The sequence below is a fragment of the Pyxicephalus adspersus genome, chromosome 1 (assembly GCF_032062135.1).
Source record: "Pyxicephalus adspersus chromosome 1, UCB_Pads_2.0, whole genome shotgun sequence".
NCBI lineage: Eukaryota > Metazoa > Chordata > Amphibia > Anura > Pyxicephalidae > Pyxicephalus > Pyxicephalus adspersus.
The window spans coordinates 145,929,457-145,954,595 of record NC_092858.1 but is presented as its reverse complement, the minus strand read 5'-3'; the positions used below and the strand labels follow the sequence as shown (position 1 = coordinate 145,954,595).

Genomic DNA, 25,139 nt, shown 5'->3' with positions numbered 1-25,139 from the left:
TTTTTTTTTTTTTGCTTTGTTTGTGATTAACTCACAGTGAGGATTTTACACAGTAACTCACACCACGCTGTCTAATATTATGTTGAGACAAACATCTGTCCTAATTACATTTAATAAAATAATGTACCTGTTCTGATTTACATACAAATTCAACTTAAGAAGAAACCTAGACTCCCTATCTCATATGTAACCCAGGGACTACCTGTATCTGGACACATTTTTAGAAGCCATTTATGAAGAAATTCTAAAAATCTTATATGCTCTTTCCTAAAACAATATAGAAAAGTACATTGTATATAGAGTAATAATATTTTATTTCCAAACAATTATAAAAATCAGGTTTTAGAGCTTTCAAGTAGCCAGAGGTTGCAGGCTTGGAATTAGCAGGTTGGAGTAAAATGGTACTTTAGAAAAGCTGCTAGAAGTGGGTACATTTTTTGTAAGGGAAACATTTCTAAAGAAACCGTTTTTCTATATGCCCCATTTAGACACTTTTATCTACTGGCTCTTCTACTGAACACCACTTTTATATCATTGTCTAGGTTGGTGATAAGTGGTAAAGTAGCAAATGAGGTGTTTGGGGAAAAAAAAACAAAGTAAAGCTACGTACACACTTCCAATTATTATCGTTGGAAAATGAACGACGAACGATCCTGCACGATATATACGAACGATCGTATAGCACCGATCCTGCACATAGAGATAACGACACGATCGTTCGTAGATATTGTACACACAATAGATACGATCGTTTGAGCGATAGAGGAACTATGTGCACGACAGGAAAGTGAACGAACGTTCGTTCATTACGCATGCTCTGAACATGGACGATCAACGAACGACCGTACACACGAACGATGTTCAACGATCGTCGTCCAATCCGATCCGCCGGTCCGGTCGTTCGTTTCCANCGANTTTCCTCGTTCGTCGGCGTCGTTGGTTACTTTTTTACGAACGATTTTTTGCCCAATCGATCGTTCGCCGTTCGATTGGAACGATAAAAATTGGAAGTGTGTACGCACCTTAAGTCTACGGCTGTTTATCACCACTTTTAAAACTGATGATAAGTGACTAGAAGAAGTGATGATCTATATTCGATATTTAAGGGGGTCCCATAAAGGGAGAATTTACAAAAAACCAATATGATCGGTATGTGCCAAGCCTATATTATTGAGTATAATATTAGAAGAGAGAAAAGTAGCAAAAGAAAGGATTTTAAATGGCACTATCTTAAGAAGTATTAAAAAAATCGTTACTTGATTTATAAAATACAAATAACAACATCAAAGTGTATACAAGTACTGTTACAGTTACTAAGCGGTATTACAAAAGTGGCAATTGGGCTGATATTGCTATTACATATACTTAGAGGTGTAGGTAAAAAAAAAAAAAACATACATAGGTCTCCCGCCCGACGCGTTTCGCCTAGAGAGGCTGCTTAGAGGATAATGGGAAACAGAATAGCAAGCTAAAAGGTAATCATATCAATAAATTAAAATGTATGATTATAGTAAACAATCAAAAACATTAACAGTCGTCATTATCAAAGCATAATATAATAAAAGGTTGATAGGAATTTGGTTTCTATTTATGAATGTAAAGCGAAAAAAGGAGAAACTTACCAAAACCTTACTAAACCGTGTTTACCTGATGTTTGAACTTCAGTCTTTCAAGATGTAAGTGAGAGGAATATGACACAGTGGTTTATCTATATAAAGGTATGGGAATGTTAGAATAATGATAAAGGACAAAATCAAACTATACTTATTTCCAAGTTCAATCATACCTTTTAATGCTATTATATTGAACTTGGAATACTTCAGACTTAGAGGCGATGTGGATACATTCTTTTGAATAATACTAAGATGAATTGATGCAGGAACGAAAATAGTATGGGTGCACTTTAGTTGCACTTTAGTTTTAATTGGATAGAATCACTTGCTTGATTCATTTATAAGGGAGACCTGCACTATCTTCCCTTCACCTTCATTACGATCATTCCTCGTTTGTCATTTGTGGATGCTCCAGAATGGATGACGGAACGACGGACAATGCACGCTATACACACATCAGATTCTCATCCAATATCAGTCCTGAGGCAATTATCAGACGAGGATTATCTGACGTGTATACGCAGCCTTACACTAGACTTTGATGTTGAAACTTTCCATTTTGAACCTTTATAAATTGAAAAAAAATTTGCAAAATGACCAAAACAAAAATCAAATATTTTAAAAGTATTTATGAATTTTTCTTTTGTATGTATCATAAACTAGTTATCAGTAACATGCATCTAACTTCAATGCAGCAGAAATGGATTAGAGGTTAGCATTCTGGCCTTTGCAGCACTGGATCCTAGGTTTGATTCTCACCCAGCATGCAATCTGCAAAGTGCCTGTATTTTCTCCCCATTTTTGCATGGGTTTACTTTGTGCATTTCAGTTTCCTCTCAAAACCAAAAACATGCAGATAAATTAATTGGCTTCCCCTTAAAATTGGCTTTAGACTGTGTTAATGAAGTATACCCATGGTAGGGACAGCTGGTGACATGACAATGAACTTTGTAAAATGTTGGCGCTAAAAAAATAGTTTATAATAATTTTATACAAGTTTATAATAATAAATCCATGCAGTACAATACAGAAAAAAATTGGATGTAGCTGCAGATATTTTAAAGGAGTTCTATGAGGTCTGAGTTACTGATTTTACTACAAGTCAACTACAATGTGATTGGTTACCACATTCTGCACTTATAGAAAACTTTTTGCTATGGCTGATAAATAAGCCTCTAGTTGTCCTCTGAATCCCATGTCTGTAAATACAAGCAAAGTATTATATGTCCATGACTTTGAGATGCCATCAATCTGTATCATAATGTAAAAATAATTCTGATCTTTTACATGATTCTATACACTCTGCATAAAAATTCACAGCTCATTGGCATGTGGAATGCTGGGAATGTTCTCAAGCTTGGCAGTGTCATGAATACAAATTAGCTATAAGGGATAATAAATAAATACAAGAGAAGAGCTGATGATAAAGGCAACAAGTGACTGATAAATACATCACCATGTGCAGAAAAACCTCTAACATTTTAGTTACAAAAAAATCAGAAGACTAAAGTTAGTTCATATAATTGATAACTCAGTAAACCCAAGTTCAGGGCTGTCAGCAAGAAAATAAGGTCATAATATACAATATTTGATCAGCAGAAGTCAATCTAAATTTACCAATTTAAACTTCATGCATGCTGTGCGACTCTAGTTTGAACGGTAATGTGTACCGTCTCTGATCCAAAATGCACATATAATTATGTTAACGACAAAATGCTTGTAGGAGTTGACACCAACTTACCTCTAGCACATCAAAAGGAAGGCTTCTTTTATTCCTAAATTACTATAGTTCCACTGGAAAAATTGAAGCACACATAGGTGCCTTAGCAATATATTCATAACAGGGTCAAATTTAGGCACGCTGACCCATTTTAATATGGACAAATTGGTCCTGATTTATTAAAGCTCTTCAAGACTGGAGAGGATACACTTTCATCAGGAAAACTGGGTGATCCAGCAAACCTGGAATGGATCTGGTCCAGGATTCAAAACATTTGCTAGCACTTGCTAACAAATCCATTCCAGGATTGTTTTATCAGCCAGCTCCAATGAAGAATATGTATCCTCTACAGCCTTGGAGAGCATTAGTAAATCAGGCCCATTGGAACAAAAAAAATTTAGCAGTCCCTCACAACCAGAAATTGTAGATATAGGAGCTTCAAAAAGGTAAAAAAACACCAAATAATATGCTGCTATCTTTATGGAACTTATACTGACTAAGTTTTCTGAATTATACTTCATTCCCTTGACATGCCTGCTCTGACAGTATAAATGTGCATGCAATCCATAATTTATGAACGTGCACGTAATGCAATAATGAATAAAAAAAAAAATCTAACATCAATTTGTATACTGACTAATGGTAGCATAACATTCTACAATTACAGATAACCAGTACTGTTTTTAGGAGTTTGTCAAACCCCTAATAATATTAAAATGACTATGGCTTTTGTTCCACTGGAGTTACAGTTACTTTGCCTCTGTTCGACCTTGATCAACCCTTTCATCACATTTCATTACACAGCTTACCTTCTTTGTCATAGTGTAGAGGTCACAGCCAGAAGCACTTCAACAGGGCATAATTAACCTATTTCTGCCAGTTTCTGCACAGTCCCTAATTACAGACATAAAAACATTTGTACTTAATCACAAAAAAAAGAAAAACAAATACCAAATAAAATGAAAAGGAAAACAAATCCTGTAATATTTATACTTACACTCATACAATAAACCAACATTTGATGAGTCAAACAATATATGCATTTCCAGGCTTTACAAATCTTGCATGCCAGATCTGTAGTAGTGATGAACATGCTCTGAAAAATTATTTCTGACACCTTTGACAACTATGATTTTAAAAAATGGAAAATAGTAGATTAAAATACAATTCAACTTGTATGAAGAACTGGCAAAATTTGCAGAATAAGACTTTTTCAGGAATGTTATCCCTATACTCTTCTATTGGTTTTGAAATATATCTATATATATACAATCATTAGTGGAGTGCTAATAGGAAAGGTTGTCAATTTACAACGTATAGGGAGTCTCATCGGTGTCCCCTGACATTATCAAAGTATAACACATAATTCATAATTGTAACTATAGTTAGAGAGGACTGTCACAGACTGCAGACATATAACTCTGGGACGTGACAGATGTCAAATTAGGTTTGACATATCTAGAAGATGACAGTGATAGATTGGTGACATATTATATAAACTGATAGTTTTTTTACATAAGCACCGCATCCCTGTTAAGGTATAAGTTGTGAAAGTACATATATATGGGATTTTTCAGGTGTTAAGTAAACAATTATGAAAAGGATATTTTATAAAAACATTGCTTATCCAATTTTTATTCACAAGCAATTTAAAAAAACAAATGTACAAAGCGCTATGGTTTATATAGCACTTTGTGCGTTTGTTCTTTTATATTGTTGGTGAAATAGAATAGTAATAATTAATTATTACTACAATCACCATAGGAAGTACTACTGAACTAAACAGACACTTATATTTATTCACAGCCATCCTTAAAAATTCTAACATTTGAATATCCAGTAGGCCTACCTCTTCACCTATTGTTTTTCCTGTCACCAAACACCACCTAGACATCAGCTTTGGTCTCTTAATCCCCTGAAGAAGCGTCTTGGGCGAAACGCGTAAGGAATCGAGACAAAACTTGCAAATGCTATCTTAATACTGTGTGATATGTTAAACACAGGTTTATGTATCATTAAAAAGGAACTATACTCAAAAAAACAAAAACACACTTACCTTTAATCCCGCAGGGTAGACCGTTCACTGGGGGTCCCACATCGTCCCTACATTCGTCCCAGGGCCGGCGCTCCAGGCGCCTCCAACTTCGTCTTCTCTTCCAGGTTCTTCATCGTACTTCACCCAACCCAGGTGCGAGATTGGGTGACGTAGGATGAAAAATTTGAGCAAATTTGAGCAAAAAGGCTCCTTCTGCGCACGCCCGAGATGCTCGGGAATGCATAGAAGGAGCGCCCAAAAGCCGCACATAAAAACAATACTGCCTACAAAAGCCTGTCTTTTTTCCTCTCTCCTACATTTGCCTCATTACATACCTAACCCATTCACTGCAGACACAGCCCTTTTCACTTCGTCCATTTATGCCTGACACATATTGGGGGTTTGTGTATAGTGGGTGCATAGGTATATGTACTAGTTAGACTTTGATGGATGTTCAGAGCTCCACTATTGAGCATATAGGTAGAGGCAACTGCAATTACTTTTCAAATGGCTAACAGTGGAAGTCGTTTGACTTTCGTTTATGTTCTTCAAAAAAAGGACAAGAAGTAATTAGAAAAGCAATTACCAAGGAAAATAGAGAGAAGTTACAATCTCGGTAGTTCACTAGATCTCACCTTACAGATGATGTCTGATACTGCCTATGTACGGGAACATTCCATTTTAACATGGAATTTTAATTAAATCCTACAAAGATGAAGAGGCGTGCCAGACTGAAATACACTGAGGTTTGTGAATAAAGGGGAGGGAGTCACAAAAACAAAAAAATCTATAACATCTTAGCTTGGGACCTGTTGTTCTAAAAGGACATTTTACTTCCAGTACTTCTATTACTGTTTTAATAAACAGATTATTTATTAAAGGAAAATTTATGACGGAAATTCATGGAAGGAATTTGCTGATGTCTTTTTGAGTATGCTGCTGTCATCGCGTCATTGTCATGTCATGTCATTGTGAATCACAGATGGGGGAACAAGTATACAGTTTAGAAATGCTGTAAAATAAAATGTATTAAATCCACAGACAGCCATGCAAACAAAAATATTTAGAGGAGAGGGTCATCAACAAGTTCCTATATTTCTGTAGGTCTCAGTTATGAGATCTTTTCACCAGAATTATTTTTTCAGTTAGTGGTTTCACCTATTACAGAGATAAATGATCATGTCACACTCCAGTAAACTCTCCATAATGCAGAATAAATACATGGCTGACCTGTGAGAAGGTAATACCTTTGCTAGTGACTAGTGTGGCATGAAACACAGAAAGACCTCATAAATGGGTGATATTATGTCCATAGACTTGCATTCTGCTCTTACATTGCTGCTTTTACATTGTTTTCACGGACCACTACATTTTTCATACGACCTGTTACCAATATTGCAGGTTAGAACACATTGCAACACAATTACTTGTTGGAGGAGCCAGAGACTACTGGAAGATCTGTTGCAAAATGTGGGTGACAGCTATAGGGAGCTCTAAAATCTGAGTGCATTTACATTGTTCATGTTTACTATTATTGGCTATAGGTAGAAATATTGTACATTGGATTGGATCCATTTAACATTTGGATCCAATCCAATCTGCAGTATTTATTTAAGGCATACAGGTACTCCCTATTTAAGCAGGTTGCTATGCCTTACAAGTAAAATAAACTCTGAAATTGCTTACCCCCCAATGCCAACATCTTTACCCCAACCATGGAGATATTTGTCCTAATGGATATGTTAAATAATTCTACTTTCACCTGACTTGTTTTCTGACATTACCAGTTGCTATTCCAAATGATATTTAGTTGCTGTGGAGAAGGCATCATATTCTGTACCATAGGCATTATAATCAGGTGTACCATTAATATTTCAATGAATGATGAGCTTCAAGCAATTTACACACTAGCAGCAATATATATTGTTTAGAACTCTTTACATGAGTCCATGATTCAAAGTTTCAAACCTTTTTCAGTGCAGAGCCGAGAAAGAATATATTGATAGCAGAAAGATGGTATTAAGCATTTATACCTAACCTGTTATTTAGAAACACTTAAAATGCTGCAAGGAAAACAGTGTAGAGAAGAGTCAACGCTGCCGTTTTCAATCAAAAAACTTTTGTTTTATTTTAAAAAGGGGATCCAAGCTGATTATTAACATTCTTAAAGCACCCTAATCTGAGTGATTATAACAGGTGCATTCCTGCCAGCATTTATCAGGAAATAAAATGCCCAATTTTAGGAAAGCCAGTGGACTGGTAAAAAATAACTACCAGAAAATAGCTTCTTAAAACAAGGACATGAGTAGTTAGACAAGATGGTGGCAAGGAACCAAAATGTGAAGATCAGGAGATTTAAGAGAACAAGAAATCATGGAGGCAGACATGGTGCCAGCTGCAGTTTCAGAATTGAATCCAAGACATCAACAGGAGTTTATTCCAACTACAACAAACGTCCCCCAATTATCAAGACATCAGTTCTTAACATGAACATATACATGCAAGGCCTTTCAAAAGGTAGGATTTGCAACTGAATAGTTGGTGCTTACTTTAATAGTAACACAACACAAAGGTGAATATTTATAAACAATTTACATAACAATCTGTTCATGAAGAATGCTTGCTTATTTATTCTGTCCCAGTTAGGCTACATTTGTGAAATACTTCAAGGGCTTTTTATAAACTTAATACTTGTGCGGATGGGGTAAATCAAAAGTTCTAGAGTTGAATGCAAAGGCTGCAGTTGAGCAAATGTACTAAAATCTAAGGTACATAGAGATGGGGACAAACTTACTGAGAAGTGCACAAAACAAGGTATAATAAAGTGTGTAAATGTATTTGTCCTTTTTTAGTGTGTTTTCAGTTTATACTAATAATAAGCAATGAGCTGTCAATCCTGTGTAGCTATTATAAGTAAAGGGTGTAGTCTTTTATACTGGGACAATGGAAGGTAAATGTAAATGGCTGTTAATATACACATCAAGTTTCAGCCAGTTACCAAATTTAATAGCTGGTATGCGGAAAACATGAAAATAGGATTGGTGGAAGCAGAACAGAGATAAAGATAACTAATTAAACCGGAGACAGGTAATGATGAACAGCCAAGAATGTTGAAGACAAGATTTAAAAATCAAATCACAGAGCAGTAAACACTAAATGGATATAGCAGCAGCAATATAGAACAGCGGTCGCCAACCTTTTTGGTCCCGCGGGCCACTAAAACTACCCGCTCCTGACCGTGCATGCACGGGGAGCTGGTTGTCAATTAAAGGGGAGGAACCTCCCCCAAAGTGACGTCATAACTCCATAACCCCACCCACTCTGCCATCACAGATCTGAGCCTGCGATGAGAGAGTGGGCGGGTTGTGTCGTGAAACACAGCCAGCCCACTTCCCTGAACCAGGGATTTGCACGGGGAACGTGGTCCAGTGCATCCCCCCGGCGGGGTCCACCGACCAGAGCCGCAGACCCCCAAAATCTTCTCCACCGGTTGGCATCCGCTGATATAGAAGGTGCAAGTAAGGAGATCCGCCTTACTAAATACTCTTCTATAGGTGTATCTATACCCCTTGGTAGTGTGCTAACCAAATAATGGGGATATGTACAGGATCACTTAATATTATTATAATAATAATTGCATTATTGAACTTGAGATCAAAGTGGATAAATTGACTTAAAAGGCCTGATTTATGAAAGCTCTCCAAGGCTAGGAAAGTTACACTTTCATCAGTGAAGCTAGGTGATCCAGCAAACATGGAATAGATTTGGTCCAGGATTCAAAACATTTGCTAGCAAAAAGCAAATTACTTTGAAGAAGTCTTTTCTAGGTTTGCTGAATCACCTAGATTTACTGATGAAAGTGTATCTTTTTTAGCCTTGAAGAGCTTTACTAAATCATGCTCAATGTGTCAGATGCCAAGAGAGTAATATTGTCAGTAACTTTACGACAATATGTAATATGATAAAATAGTCCTTGTAACTTTCTTTTAACTCTTAATCCTTGAATTTTGTCCAGAAATTAACAACCATAAAAATGCCTAAAGACACAACAGTTTATACAGAGCAGTTTTCTGTATAGTATATGTAAACAATTATCTTTATTTCTGTTTTAGATTTAGAAAACTTGACCTAGTTGGCGTTATGATAAATAGATTTTTCACATAAACTATGTTTTTAGTTGTTCGGTTCTATATGCAAAATTAACCCAAACTATTGATGATATCTTTTGAACTCATATTGGTATCTTATGAATTGGACTGGTAATGTATGGGGATATATAGGCAATCCAATGATTGAGAACCCCAAATATGAAATAAAATGAGTTGTGGTGAAGACTGAACCTAGTGAACTAAATGTCAGGGTACATTCAATATTATACAGCAACCTTTACATTTTTTTACACAAACACAAGTTAACTTTGCCTTACCGTACGTCATGGTGCATTAGTCCTAGTTTTCTCTTACCTTCACCTAACTATATTATGTTTCACTAGTAAAGAAGGCTCAGCTCAGTCTTTCGAGATGCAAAAATCTGAATCACCACAGAATTTTATTATCATCATATTCTCTCCTTGTAGCATTATGTATGTTACAAAGTGACAATTCTACGCTACAAAATTTAGGATATTCTGCGACATTGGTGAGAACAAAGCATTCAAATCAATTTTTTCCTTTTCTATCTTCTCGAGTCGAGTTATGACAAGAAAAAATGATGTGTTTTGTGACATTATTTAGGGAACAAAATCCCACTGGATGATGTAGAACAACAGGACAATAGTTATTACATTTAGGTTAGAAGCAATAATAAAAAAATATAAGGGACCCGATTACATTATGCAGACAAGAGAGGAACCTGAACAAGCAGAAGAAGAAAATGCTGATGAAGGTAAATTAAAACATCTGGGTCACATCAAAGCCCTGGGCTTTCAAAACAGGTCATCTGTATACAAAACAAGCGGTGAGGACTGCAGGAGGCAGCAAAAACAAGCAACTTGTTCAGTGAAAACACTTGCCGATCTCTCAGATCAAGTTCAAGTCTATGAGCTGTCAAAATTTGCTGTTTCTAAAAAGGTGACTCACCAGGCCTGCGGCTTTCGCTTCACGATACCTTGACGTTTCCACTGTGAGTGAGGGCTGAGGTGGTAAGTCAGCTGTCTGCACACTTTCTCCATTGCCCCAAGTGAATCTCCCTCCTGCAACGGAAGGAAGAGGTACATTTATTCAATAAGGTATGATTCCCCTATAGAGAGCTCATTTTGTCTCATTAAATACCGGATGGTTTTTAGTATTCTAAATCTAGCTAGCCAGAAGGTAACGTCTGACCAATATGGCAAATGCAGAGATATACGTAAAATATATCAGAGGTTACAGACCGTGCAGTGAGTGAGATACAAGATTTGTATTTGTATCATTTTGCACAGATTAGTGTATTTTATAGTCAACTCTTTTATTCTTTTAACCAAAGCCTGTGGTATATGCAGTGGTACCTAATAGAATGCATTATCAACTTGATCCTAAAGTATTCCCTGTATGGCGTCAATACACTTTAATGTTGGCACACTTTGCCTTCTCCTACTCCCCATAAATGGATATAAACAAAAGCAAGTATTCTAAGTTTTGGATAGATCAGGAAATGACCCTGGATAAATAGTTTTGGAGAGACCCTGAAACGAGATAGTTTTTCCCACTGGAAAAGAGAAAAGTCCTTTACTTCCTGTCCTGGTGAACACGCTAACATTAAGGATTTCACATTAAAAGAGAAAGTGAGAGCAAATATTCCAAAGGGGAGCACAGCAGCAACAACGTGCTGAGAGTTCTAGCATTTCACAGCTCTATTCAAAATAGGAAAAAGTTTGACTGGTTTTGATAGTTTACTGCATTTCACCGACAGTTCTTGATTATCTAAGGCAGGGGTCAGCAAATTTTTTTGGCTACTAGGCCATTTTGGGAGATCAAGAAGGCACACTAGGCCAGTCTCTCTCTCAAGTCCCGCACTGATGGCTCCGCCCCCTGCGGGAACATCCCTGAAAGGAATTCCCTCTCCTCAGCAATGCATACGGAGGAGAGGGAATGTCCCCTTACCCTGGCGGCGGAAGTGTTAACGTCGGCCCCAGTAAATAGGGAAGGAAAGCATAACAAAGAGGCTCAAAAGCCACGAGTTGCTGACCCCTGCCAGCCAGGATTAGGCCGGATCAACCAGGGGGGCTTTAGCCTGGAACGGACTACTGGCTAGGCGGTATCTGGCCTAAAGGCCAGCGTTTGCCTACCCCTGATCCAAGGTTTCATTGTTCTGGGCCTTGCAAGCTACTAGCAAATCATTTAAATTTTCTGCTTACTACATAAAAAAAGAATAAATGTGTAAGGGGTCTGTACAAAGGCATTGTGGGCATTTTGTCACAAACATGCCTGTTAGTACAGATCAATATCAATGTGTACACACCGTAACTGAAAGTGTCTATACTTAAGGCATGAAAGTGGCACTACTCTCTGCAGCACTCCCATGTCAGTGCAGTGCGCAATTTTGACACCCTGGGACCACAGAAAGTAATTTGATGCTGAGTGTTATTCAACTAGGAAGACAATGAATCACTGAGCAGACAGGGGCAGCACTGGACAAAAACAGGGGAACACACCTGAAGTTGTTCTTTAATTTTTACATGCTGGGGGTCAATTTTAAATTTCACTGTCCAAAGTGGAAAAAGGCTTTAACACTATTTAACTGTATTACACTAAGACAGCATTTTGTAGTGCAGAATGGCTTGTAAAGTATAAATGATGACTGCACAGTGGTTAAGATGCTTGTGTGTGGGTTTTCACTAAAACAATATAACCAAGCTCTTTAAATCCTGTAGATGAAAAGTGCAATACAAATGTTGGCCATCTTACAAAATAGGTTCTGATACCATGCCTAAGTCCTTAGTCCTTTAAATTGCAGTCCATGTGGAATTTCCATTTCATTGAGCTCATCAGTAAATTAAAAGTTCAATTAAAACTTCATGGCTGATTGCACTAAAATGAAGGGACCCAGAAAACATCTTATGCTTTGTACAATAGTAAAGTAAAGTGAAAAAGATACTGAAATAGATCCAGCAACTGCTCATGCTGAAGTGTTATCTTTTATTTAGTCTATATGGTCTAGACCAGCCAACCTTTTGGACCTTGCAGACCACTAAATCAACAGGCTCCGGATTGCGCATGTCAGGGGAGCCGTGTGTCACTCAAAGGGGAAGAAACTTCACCCAGAATGACGTCATGATATTAGAACCAGGTCTGAGCCTGCGATGGGAGATTGGGTGGGTTGTGTCCATACGGTACAAACTGTACCCAATAATTTACCTCCCAAGAGTCTCTGAAAATAAAAACTTCATTTGTGGAAACCTCAGCTTGACCTAAGGTGAGATCTAGCTGTCTTTGTCTATGCCTCTCTATTTGTCTTTCAATAACAACTTTCAGGCCTGTTCGTAACATAATCATTACTGCGTTTCACAATAGCACACCATGCATGCATTAGTTCAATAAGATTTTAAATGGTACCCAGGGTGCCCCATAAGTATGACCCAGAATCTTGTATGTAGGTATTTTAGGTACTTCTATATGCCTTGAGCTAATTTATTATACCAGTTATAACAGAACAATTATTACACAGTATTTATATAGCACTGACACAGCGCTGTACAAAGTCCATAGCCATGTAACTAGCTGTCCCTCCAATGGGCTCACAACCTAACCTCCCTACCATAGTCATATGTCACTAATGTAGTCTAAGGACAATTTTTGAGGGAAAGCCAATTAACCTGAATGTTTTTTGGGATGTGGGAGGAAACCCATGCAAACTCAGGGAGAACATACAAACTCCATGCAGATAGTGTTCTGGGATTCAAACCTGGGACCTAGTGTTGGAAAGGCCAGAGTGATAACCACTCAGCCACCATACTGCACATTGCCAATTATTAACAGGTTTCCTCTAGCTATCAAACAGAAGTAAGAATGAGCTGGTAATACTGATGAGTTATAAGAACATGGGGGAAGTGGGCTAAACCTAGAACAAAGACACAGAATTGCACATGAGTATTTGGTAATAAAATAATCCAATCATGAAGTCACAAAAGTGCAAACTCAAGGAATAAAAAATTATTTCAACACATAATTTTATGTAACTTGCAGGAATATATACATTGTGTTGTGCGGTCTATGTTATCATCATCATTCATGATTTATTTCATCTATTATTCTGAGTAATTCAATTTTATCTACTAGCAGCTATTGGTATTATAATCTTTATAATTTCAGTATGCGGTATTGTTGTGTACAATATTTAATACAATCCACTGTGCTTCCTGACTGAATAACCTGGAATCTCATCACTTTTACACAAAAGAATCTATTAGGCTCTCCGCTGTTACAGAGCCGATAACGGTATTGTACAGCAAAGTGCAGGAGGGATTTCCTCCATTAAAACACAGCTTATACCTTCTTAAAGTGAATGTGTAGAGGTTTTGTACATTTCTTTATTATGATCAGACTAAAAATATAAAATAAAAAATACGTAGGTAAATATATATGTCATATTAATATTTGCATTGTTCTTTTAAAGTCAGTAGGTGTGCTTTGAAGCTGATTTTCACAAGAATTTCAGTTTGCTGAATAAAAGAAACTTGTTTACACAGTTTAGTGATTTATCCCAAAGACTTGTCCATATAAGAGGACTTACCAGTGGTCTAAATTTCACAATATAAAGTTCCTTAAAGCAAGCAGCAAAGTGGTTCTTGTAGTTTCTCTTTTTAATTAACCTACAGTGCTTTGGAATCCACTTTCATCATTTTTTTTTATTGGGGAAAAAAATATTTTTCCCCTTTCCTTGTAGACTAATAATAATAAACAGCATTAGTTTGCTGCATGTACAGAGGTCACATTTACACACAAGCTATGGTTCCTGAGGCACAGCCAGGGGAATGTTGCATATATTTAATATAACGGTGCCGTATTTGGGAAGGTCAAACTTAAAATCGCTCTACTTTATAATAAACAGATCTCCTCTACTTGTTGTTTTGCTTAATGTTAAATAAATATCTATTATTTTTTTTTAAACCATTATGGGTGTGTATATAAATGATTTGCTTATTACACAAAAAGTTACAATACCAAATATTATGGCAGTCTGATGTATTAAACCTCTCCCAGACTGGAGAGGACACACTTCATCAGTAAACTTGGGTGACCCAGCAAACCTGGAATGGATCTGGTCCAGCATTGAAAACATTTGCTAGCAAATGACTTTTAAGAAATCCATTCCATGTTTGCTGGATCACCCAGGTCCACCGATTATAGTGTATCTTCTCCAGTTTTGGAGTGCTTCATTAAATCAGGCCCTATGACATTGACTCAGATTGAAGAAGAACTCTGTATTCTATTTTACATTTATAAAATATAAAGCTTTGCCTATAACCAGAAACCCAAAGGTGCTTCCTAATAACTTTACCAGCCAGAAAACCTTCTTCTGTGCCCATCTACAGTTCAGTTTCAGTTTAGTTACTGGCAAATAACATTCCCTGACATCATAACTAAGTCTTCCTAACTTCCACTAGGACTGCCTCAGTGGCCAAAAATAGATTGGACAAGGAGTGACATTCGGTGGATTTTAGCCCTTTCTTTGCATTTTTTTGTAAAGAGAGATTTTACAGAGCCGGAACAAACAGATTGTTACATTTGTCCTGTTTTAACCAACAGGTCCATGATATCAGACTGAATTCTAATAGAGTGTTATAGAAGCGTGCCTATTACACAATTTTTGGTAAATGTTTTTGACAGCTAATTGTGCTTTGATTGGCCTACTTATGAACAGAAGATTTTTCATTGACCAGATTATTTCATATCCAATGACATTATTAAAGCCTCAAAAAATTTTGTCACTAAGGTAACTGGCAAAATATATTATAAAGGTACATAAAACTATAAGCAAAATGGCTGGGCTTGGATTATGCCAACTTTGGCATGCACCACCAATGCACATGGATTTTGTTGGCTACCTAACTTTTTTTATAAAGTTTACTGCAAGCTCTTAGGCTACAGCGTGCTCTCACTCGTTTTCATTTTTTTTTTTTCGGTAAACATTTTTAATCCATAATTTTGGGTAAGATCTTCCCTCTATATCACCTCTATGTCCCTTTTTCCCAATACCTTCACCTACCTCCTTCCTGTTTCCCCTTCTCATCAGTCCCCCAACTCAATGGGTCTAATTTATTAAAGCTTTCCAAGGCTGGAGAGGATACACTTTGACCAGTAAAGCTGGGTAATTGAGCAAACCTGGAATGAATCTGGTCCAGGATTGAAAACATTTGCTAACAAATAGCAAATTACTTTAACGAAATCCATTCCAGGTTTGCTGGATCACCTGGGTTCATTAAAGAAAGTGTATTCTCCCCTGCCTTGGGGAGCTTTAAAAAACAGGCCCAGTGCCTTGGGCTGCTGTTGAACATGTCTTGATAGGTTTTTCTATTAGCCTTGTTATATGTGATTTGAATTATGAAGATTTGATTTTATATTGTATTATATATTTGAATTGTTTGCTGGATATATATTAAGTCAATGTCACATTGCTTTCCTTGTTGCCCTGTTCCTGTAACGTTTACATTACTGTTATTTATTATTTGAAAAATATTTATAAAGAAAGTTTACTGTACTTGATACCCAAGTTGCACATTACTTTGATGTTATATATTATTATAATATTGTTTGATGTAGTTGGGTTCAATTCACATATATGCTTCACATCCAGAGTTGCTCAAAAACCACAACTCAATACAGACTGACCCTTATAGGCACAAAAGAAAACAAAATATATATAATTTGCCTATCCATTTCTTGTAGACAATTATTGTAACCCCACAATGATCAATAAAAGGAAGTAATGTGGTTACTTCTCCCACTCAGTGCTTTAAATAGGAACGGGCATTATAAAAAAAACACAGCTTAGTCAATAGTGTGTAGAATACACATTCTCTTCACCACTAATTACTGCAGTTACTGATTATCGATATTCTAGGAGACTGCTGGTGTCAACTATTTTTTTCCACAAGACAGCCTGATAACTTCTTATGAAACAGTGCAAAAATGAACATATGGGGGCACATGCTGAGTAAAAATGTATTACATGCACTGTGCACTTCACTGAATATTCATTTATTAACACCATATATTTTTCCCTAGGGCAGCTTTAAGATTCAAGGCACCCAGAAAATGATAACGCTAATGTACCCGATAGAAATCCTGAGAGCATTTTAATCCCAGATGAAATGTGGCAAGCTTTTCAGGGGAGTAAAGGTAGAAATGTATGTAATTAATGTATGTTACCTCTATAGAATTCCAGGCTTTTTTCAGAAGACTTGGATTGAAATGAAGGCAAAAGCACTCTTTGTATATGTTTAAACAATGTTATCTTACAACTTACAGTAAGTAAAAAGACCATATCTTAATTGTTATTGTTATTTGTGTTTATAGAGCTCAATTTGTGGAAATACAAGTCACCCAACAAGTCTACCATTGGACCGTTTTTGTTTAGTTTAAGCAAATGCCCTTCTGCCCACAACAGCACTGGGTGCCAAAATTGCAAGAATTTGAAGATGGCTGTACCTTCTCTAAACTTCTATTACACTGGGGAACGCATTTTTTGTTGAGTTAGATCCTACACTTGTGTTCTACTAATTTTTGGTGGTGAATCCAGAAATGACACCAGTTTTTTGCTATCACATCCAGTTTTGCGATACAGGGTACCCTCCATTTTTGTCAAAAAACATACAAATTTTACATACATTTAAATTTCTTTTGTTCATACAAAGGATTTATTGTTACTCTATGACATTTTTTTTACAGTAAAACATTTGAAAATTAATCGGGTAAACGGTAAAGTTAAAAATGTAAGCTTATAGCTTTTCCTGGAGTGTTCAGTGTTAGGACAGTCCCGCCGAATGCTCTAACAATAGTCAGCCATCATATCTACATCCCATCTACCCTGATAAAGTCCTTCCATGACCTTCAAATCTTGGTGGAATCATTCACCTTGCTCATCACTGACTGCTCCAGGAAGTTAGAAAGATGCTATGCAGAAAATGCACCTTGACGCTCATATTGCAAACAAGCATTTTGTAGCTCTCCAAGAGTTTCTGGACAATTTCTGTGTACCGTATTTTTCGGACCATAAGATGCACTTTTTTTCCCCCAGAAGTGGGGGGAAAAAGTCCCTGCGTCTTATGGTCCAAATGTAGCCTAAACATATGTTTCTTACTTGTCTCTCCTCTGTTCCTCTGTGCCTGGTGCGGTGAGCACGGGTCTAGACCGCGGCCGCCTCACAGCTTGCCCGGGCCGTCTCTCCACAGTCCATTCCTCTCCCTCTGTGCCCGGAGCGGTGAGCACGGGTCTGGACCGCGGCCGCCTCACAGCTTGCCCGGGCTGTCTCTCCACAGTCCATTCCTCTCCCTCTGTGCCCGGAGCGGTGAGCTTGAGCACGGGTATGGACCGCGCCAGGCAGCGCTGCACTAGCCTGCCCAGTCATAGTGACTGTGACTCCTGTCACTCTTGTATCTTGCTCCCGGCGTCCTCCCACTCTCAGCATGATTGGCTGACAAAGTCATGCTGGGAGCAGGAATGCTGGGAGAATTCTCCAGCCAATCATGCTGAGAGTGTTCCCTGAATAGCGTGCTGAACCTCACTGAAGATCACTCTTCACCAGGATCTTCAGTGAGGTACAGCACACATAGTAAAATCACATATACACAACACAAACACAGTGAAAGCACACACATATACAACACAAACTATTTTATTACTGAAGTCTATCGTTATTGTGTTTTACAGTAATTTTGTCTTTTGCTGACTTTATTTGTTAATAATGGTTCTAAATGCTGCTGTTTACAGGGTTTATTACATGTGTTTATGACTGTGCTGTTGGTTTTTAATGCACATAAAATATTTTAGGACGCTATTAGTTTCAGAATCTTTTTTTTTCTTCATTTCCCTTCTCTAAAAACTGGTGCGTCTTATGGTCCAGTGCGTCTTATGGTCCGAAAAATACGGTAATTATTTGCTCCTGTGTTTCCAAGAAAGTCCTTGACAATAGCTTTGAATGATAATCAAGCATTCTTTTCGACTTCTGACATTGTCCTGATAAAATGTTCATTTTTGATGAGCTGCCGAATCTGTAGACCATCAAACACACCGGCCTTTATTTTTTCAAATGACAGGCTAGTAATTGCCAAAATTAGGTACTTGAAACAGTCTCCTTCAGGTGGCAAAGCTTTAACGAACTGCTTCAACAGCACCATGTGCAGAGGCGGGAATATAATATTCTTTCTATCAACAAGTGGCTCATGTAGAATGTTTGGATCACCTGGTTTTGGGGCAGATCTTGGAGGCCAATTCCTTTCCACTCAATGCCTCTCACGAGCTCTGCTGTCACACATGCACAGAGAGATAACAGGGATACTGTTATCAACAGTGAAGTCAACACAGATGACCCAATTGTGTTGGTGATATTGTAACAACTCAATAACTCTCTGTATGTCTGCATATTCTTCACAAAGAGAAACTCAATAGCTTATTGGGACTGACCCAAATATATTGCCATTGTGAAGTAGGACACACTTTATGCTCCGCTTTGAGCTATCGATGAATAGTCACCATTCGGTTGAGTTAAAGATTGGAATTACCAATTCCCCCATTAAACCAGGTATGTTATGGCAATACACAGAGCCACTGTCCGTTCTAAACTACTGCAGAAATGCAATTTCTCTGGTTCGAAAGTATGGTACCTTTGTTCCTTTTTCAAGTAAGTTTTCTCACGCATTCTTGATGCTAGGAGTTCTGAAGCCTTCTTCGATAGTCCCAAATCACGTGCCAAATTATTCAACTCATGCTGATCAAATCCCTTACGAACAGAGACCTCTTCAATTTCAAACTCTTCATCATTGTCGTCACCTAGTTTATCACCATAATCATTTTCTTCAAACTGTGGGAAAGATGTTTATATCCATCTCTCTTATTCTTTAGTGGCCAGGAGGGCTCGCCGAGACCAACGCAATTATTGATTCCGGTGCAACTCACTGTTTCATGGACATACGATTCGCCCACGCTCAAAGAATCCCAGTTCAAGAAAGAAACCTTCCTATTGCTTTTTCATTGGCTGACAGTTCCACTCCCCGTACCGGGCAAATTACCACTTGTACCACTCCAATACAGGTACATACCCCTTCGGGGCATCATGAGCACTTATCCTTTGACTTGCTACACTCACTAATATTTCCAGTTATTTTGGGACTATCTTGGCTGCAGATCCATGATCCTGATATCCACTGGTGTAAAGGTACCATTTCTTTTTCTTCTAAGTTTTGCCAGCAGAACTGTTTCCGGGAGACCAAGAATCCTTAGTCGCGGCCACCTTGTCTTCGGAACAGGAAGCATTACTCCCAGAGGTGTACAGAGAATGCTTGGATATCTCGGCTCAAGGCATCGCCATAGACCGGAACTCTTGACTCAAGAAGAAGGTTTTCTGTTACATCAAGGAAAAAATTTTGTTCTAGTTCCCTTACAGACTCCTGTCCTTCAAATCATGCATGCCTATCCCATGGCTGGACACTTCAGTTCCCTTAAGACTATTAAACTAACGCCGCACGTTCTGGTGGCCTACTTTAAACAAGGATTATACCAAGGATGTGACGTCTGTGCTAGAAGCAAAGGTCAAACAGCACTACCCATGGGGCTCCTGAGACCCCCTACCAATACCCGACCGACCGTTGGATAACATCTCTATGGACTTTATAGTAGAACTTCCCCCATCAGAAGGATGTACCACCATCTTAGTAATGGTTGATCGTTTCACAAAACAGAGTCACTTCATTCCCCTCAAGGGATTACCCTCGGCTCCTGACCTCACCAGGAGTTCAACAAGGAGATTTTTCATCTTCTTGGCTTTCCACAGCAGATTGTGTCGGATCGAGGTTCACAATTTACAGCTAAATTCTGGGTTCAACTGTGCAAGAGGCTCCACATCGATGTGGCATTCTCATCGGCCTATCATCCTCAATCCAATGGCCAAACAGAGGGCATTAATCAGGTACTGGAGCAGTACCTCCGCTGCTACTGCTCATCTCTTCAAGACAACTGGGTGCGTCTGCTATCTTTAGCTGGATTTGCTCTTAACAATGCAATGCACACCTCTACCAAGATGTCTCCCTTCTTCGCCAATTTCAGGTATCACCCAAACATGTTTCCTGACCCAACGCCTACTCTATCTGTTCCAGCAGTACAAGAGTTAACTTCAGAACTGAAGCATGTTCATCAGGAACTTCTGCAGAACTTAAAAATGGCACAAGAAGAATGCAGACACTGGTGACCTCACCCTAATTTCAAGGTCGGGGATAAAGTCTGGCTCTCTAGTGCCCACCCTGGGTTACATTGCCCCTCCAAGAAGTTGGGTCCCAAGGTCGTGGGTCCATTTTCTATCATGAAGCAGATCAACCCAGTGGCCCAGCAATTACTCCTTCCACGCACCATAAAAGTGCACCCTGTTTTTCATGTCTCTATGTTAAAGCAGGTGAAGCCGGGCAGAGTCCAAACGTCAGAACCTCTACCTATTTACTTGGATGGAGTGGAGGAATTTGAGGTGGAGAGAATACTGGACTCTCAAAGAAGAGGCATACAATACCTTATCAAATGGAAAGGGTTTACACTGGAGGAAAGCTCATGGGAACCTGCGACATCATTACATGCCACCTGGTTAGTGAATGACTTTCACCGGCAGCATCCAGAGAAACCAAGTCAAGAGGCCGCCCTTAAGGGGTGGGCAATTTCACAAACCTAAAAACCTGTCTAAATGAACCTTATTGCACATGCTCAGTGTGTATCCTTAATCTGTACATGCCCAGTGTGAGCTCCAATCAGAGACTAAGACGGCACTATATGAAGGCTCCATGATTTCCTTCCAGTGCAGATTGATCGTGACAACTTCCTGTTTCCTGATTCCTGGTTCCTGCTCCTGATTCTTGGTTCCTGATCCTGGTTCCTGCCCCTGATTCTTGTTTCCTGCTCCTCGCTACTCATGCATCCTCCGCTCTCCATCTGATCATCCGTGTACAACTTCCAAGGTTTGTCTGTAATCTATTTTCACCACTGTAATCAGCAAAGTCATTGGACATTTACCAGCATTGTTATTTGCTCAGTCATTGGACGTTTACCAACATTGTTATTTGCTCAGTCATTGGACATTTTTTTCTACTGTTTATCCGCAAGGTCATTGGACATTTACCACTATCTTGTCTGCAAATAAACTAAAAGGGACATTTACCCATTAACCTAAACATATGTGTGTGATCTCCTGGTTAATCACCGTCAAGATTCCCTCAAACAGAGCTCTCCTTTCTGAAGGCTGACTGTGGTAGTCCATAGTAAGTACCTAATAAAGGAGATTCATCCTTTTCTCCTGTGGATAAACTGTACATAGCCTCAGAATTAACCAGAACCAGATGACCTACATGTGTTCTGCACATTTTATAGACTCACATTGGGCTGTATTTAGCATGGTACCTCTCATTTATTTGATTGGAGTGCAGAAAAGAGAGATTAGAGTGGAGACTGTGTCAGACAATGTGACTGGGTAAAGGGGCTTGCTGGGTGGGCACAATATAAAACTGCAGAGGCAATTCAACCTGAAAAAGTAAATGGTGGCTTCACATAGCTGAAAAATGTACTGCACATGCAAATTTTATCCCAGCAAAAGATGGGTAGAGCCTTTAGGACTAGTTTACAGCTTGGCTGGGGTCATAACATCATGTTTTTAAAAGCATAGAACCTGGGGGTGGGGGACTGATTCACTTACACCCAGTAAATAATACACCAGTAAATAATTATAATTATCATACTACAAATACAGATTGTATTGTGGGTGCCACTACAACCCCACTCCAGCTCACAGATCACCCCTCTGTGCTCTTCTACATCACAAATATTGTCGACTCACTTAGAGAAGCATCGTCTGTCACAGACACAGCACCATCACAGACAGGTTAAAATTAAACCAAGAAATCTGAGGCTCTGAGTCACCACAGACAGGAACAAGGATAAAATAAATTAATGCTTCTTTTACAGTCGCTAATCTCAGTGGTGTGTCTGTGATTAACTCATTCATCACTCCAGCAGCATCTGCAATAGAAAAGTATGTTACCCAACAGTACTTGGAATTGTTACTGATTGGTGGGGGAACAAAAAATAGTTTGATTTAATTCTAAAGGTGTTCATGCATTGGTAAACTTGATTACCTTCTAATGATGACAGAATCTCTGTTTCCTATAACCTAATTAAAAAACACAGTACTTCCAAAATAGGGTCCTGCCATAATCTGTAAATACTGGTTTCTTATTAGGGAAATTATATTATTAGGATAGGGAATCTTTGTGCATTTCCCCTTGTGTACCATCACTGCCACTCAATTCAGGTGAGATCACCACTAGGTTCTGCTGATTTTCTGCAAGTGCCATCTTGTGTTTCCCAAATGAACGAAGATTCCAAAGAACTCACTACACATACTGCTGAACATATTTTATATAGTTTTCCTCTTGTTGAATCTGTTTGTCCTAGTTATGTCTAAGTTATGTTTCCGTTATGGAACCATGCAATTGCTGAGTCTAAAAATACTGCAACTTTGCTTACTTCCTACAAGGTCGAATATTTTATGGTCCATTTTAGTAGCTGAACTGAGCCTGTGCTTTGGTTCCAACTTCCCCTGACTACTCTGACTGCAAGGCCAACATTTTAGAATCAATACAGCTTTGTAGAGGGGTAAGGTTGGTTTTACCATTCATGAAGTTAAAGTGCCTGTATGCATACAAAGTATATTAAAAGTAGTTTTCCAAATGTTGTTTTAAATAGATACATGCTTATATTCTACAGATAATATATCATTCATATATCATATGCTATATCAGAAGGTTTCCAGTATGGTGGGGTCAGTGCAGGACATTTCAGTCTTTGAAGCAAACCAGTTGCATGTCTATTTGTCCCAAAAATAGGAAGAAACTTACCAAGTTTCTGGATAAACTGGCCACAGAATTTACTGCGGTGAGATGCACTTTTTAAGACCCATACACACTTATCTAATGTACCTACCATAGTCATTTGTCATTAACACACTCAAAAGGTAGGTTTTGAGGGGAAGCCAATTAACCTAATTGCATTCTTTGGATGTAGAAGAAAACCGGAGTGCTTGGAGGAAACCCACATAAACATGATGAGAAAAACTCCTTGCCCACTGTGTCCTGACCGAGATTCGAACCTGGGACTTGGCACTACAAAGGCAAGAGTGCTAACAACTGAGTCAACCATGCTGCCCATGATTTACATAATCATGTTTACCACTATTAATGTACTAGTGGTAAGGCAGCCTATTTTGTGCATCTCAAAGCAGCTTTCACAGACCTGGATCTTCCAATGTTTAAAAGGTTTGTCATCGTTCCCTAAAGAAATCTGTGCCATGCAAGTCCTGTGAAATACCAATAGCACTGCAACATGCTGCAGCCATAAACATGTGGTATGGCAAAACACACATTTTACCTGCCTTACTGAAGTGCATCAGCATGCATGGGCTCTTCACCTGTTATTCTTGCAGAAAGTTGATTTAGGAAACCATAAGATCACTTTAGACAAAGAAGAGATTTGGCAATATGGTATTCCTCCCAAAGTATGGTGGCACAATCTGACAATGCATCCTTTCCTACTATGTATTATAATTGGTCAATGTCTCCGATAACAGTTCAAGCACAAAAATAATTGTGAGAAAGTGAATTTATTTACTGTATTTGCTGTGACAAAACCCATTGGTGCGTGTCATGTTATCTTCTGAAACTGTTATCTCTGATGTGCCAAGCACACAAATTGCGGAACTTTTTATATGAAAATGTCGGTGTGTTAAGGAAAATTCATCGATTGTTCATTCAGTGCATGAAATCTGCATTCAGTTTCTCTCATACAAATCTGCATAGTGACTAGTTGCTGATGAAAGCACAGCTTGAATATTAGCAGAAGGACACGCTTCATCCTCTGAGAATAGAAAGGTATGCTATATGCAAATGAAAAAAAGCATAACATCCTATCAATTATTTATTGTGCAAGATAAGATTTTAGGGTCTTCCATCTGGATATATCAACTTAATGTTGCTTGCTGCTAGGTGCCTCTTGCTAAACCTCTGATTCGTTCCACGTTAGCGGGTAAATCAGCTTTCAATATGTGGCACTTTACTCCCTGGCTCTAGGCATCAAATCTTATTTCTGAAAAGCTGAACGGTATGTGGAGAAAAGTGTGCTGAAGGGTTTCTTTCCATTCAGAATTATAAAACAAACAGACTGATGGCATGAAGGGAATATTTTAGCAAAGACTTTGTGAAATGCTAAATGTATTACCCAGTAAAAGGGGGGAGCTCCATATGTCTTGAAATAAATTCTACTAATAATAATGACAACTGGCTGTTTGTCTTGTTGAGAAGTTGGATTTGGTGTTTTTGGCCACAATTATAGATTGTTTTTTATCTAAGGATTCTCAACTCTGCATCTCAAAACATGCCCCATGCTGGAATTCTGACACTACTCAAACACCTATGTGACCACAGAGTTAGAGCAGTAATAAAGTAAAATAGATTTTTTTTTATAAGTTCACCCATGCAGCCCCCGCTCCCCATCCTATTAATGACACCGCAGAGCTATGGGTAGGGTAGCAAAGCGAAGCGGCTATAGAA

The 25,139-nt window shown here is 38.3% G+C and overlaps 1 protein-coding gene across 1 annotated transcript in view; it reads right to left on the bottom strand.

The window, feature by feature from the left end:
- Positions 1–25,139, bottom strand: part of LRRC75A (leucine rich repeat containing 75A) — a 163,192-nt gene that overhangs the window by 58,281 nt on the left and 79,772 nt on the right. Inside the window, exon 3 of the mRNA XM_072430082.1 lies at positions 10,447–10,559. Within this exon, the coding sequence (XP_072286183.1) occupies positions 10,447–10,559 (113 nt within the window). The remainder of the gene's footprint in view (positions 1–10,446; positions 10,560–25,139) is intronic.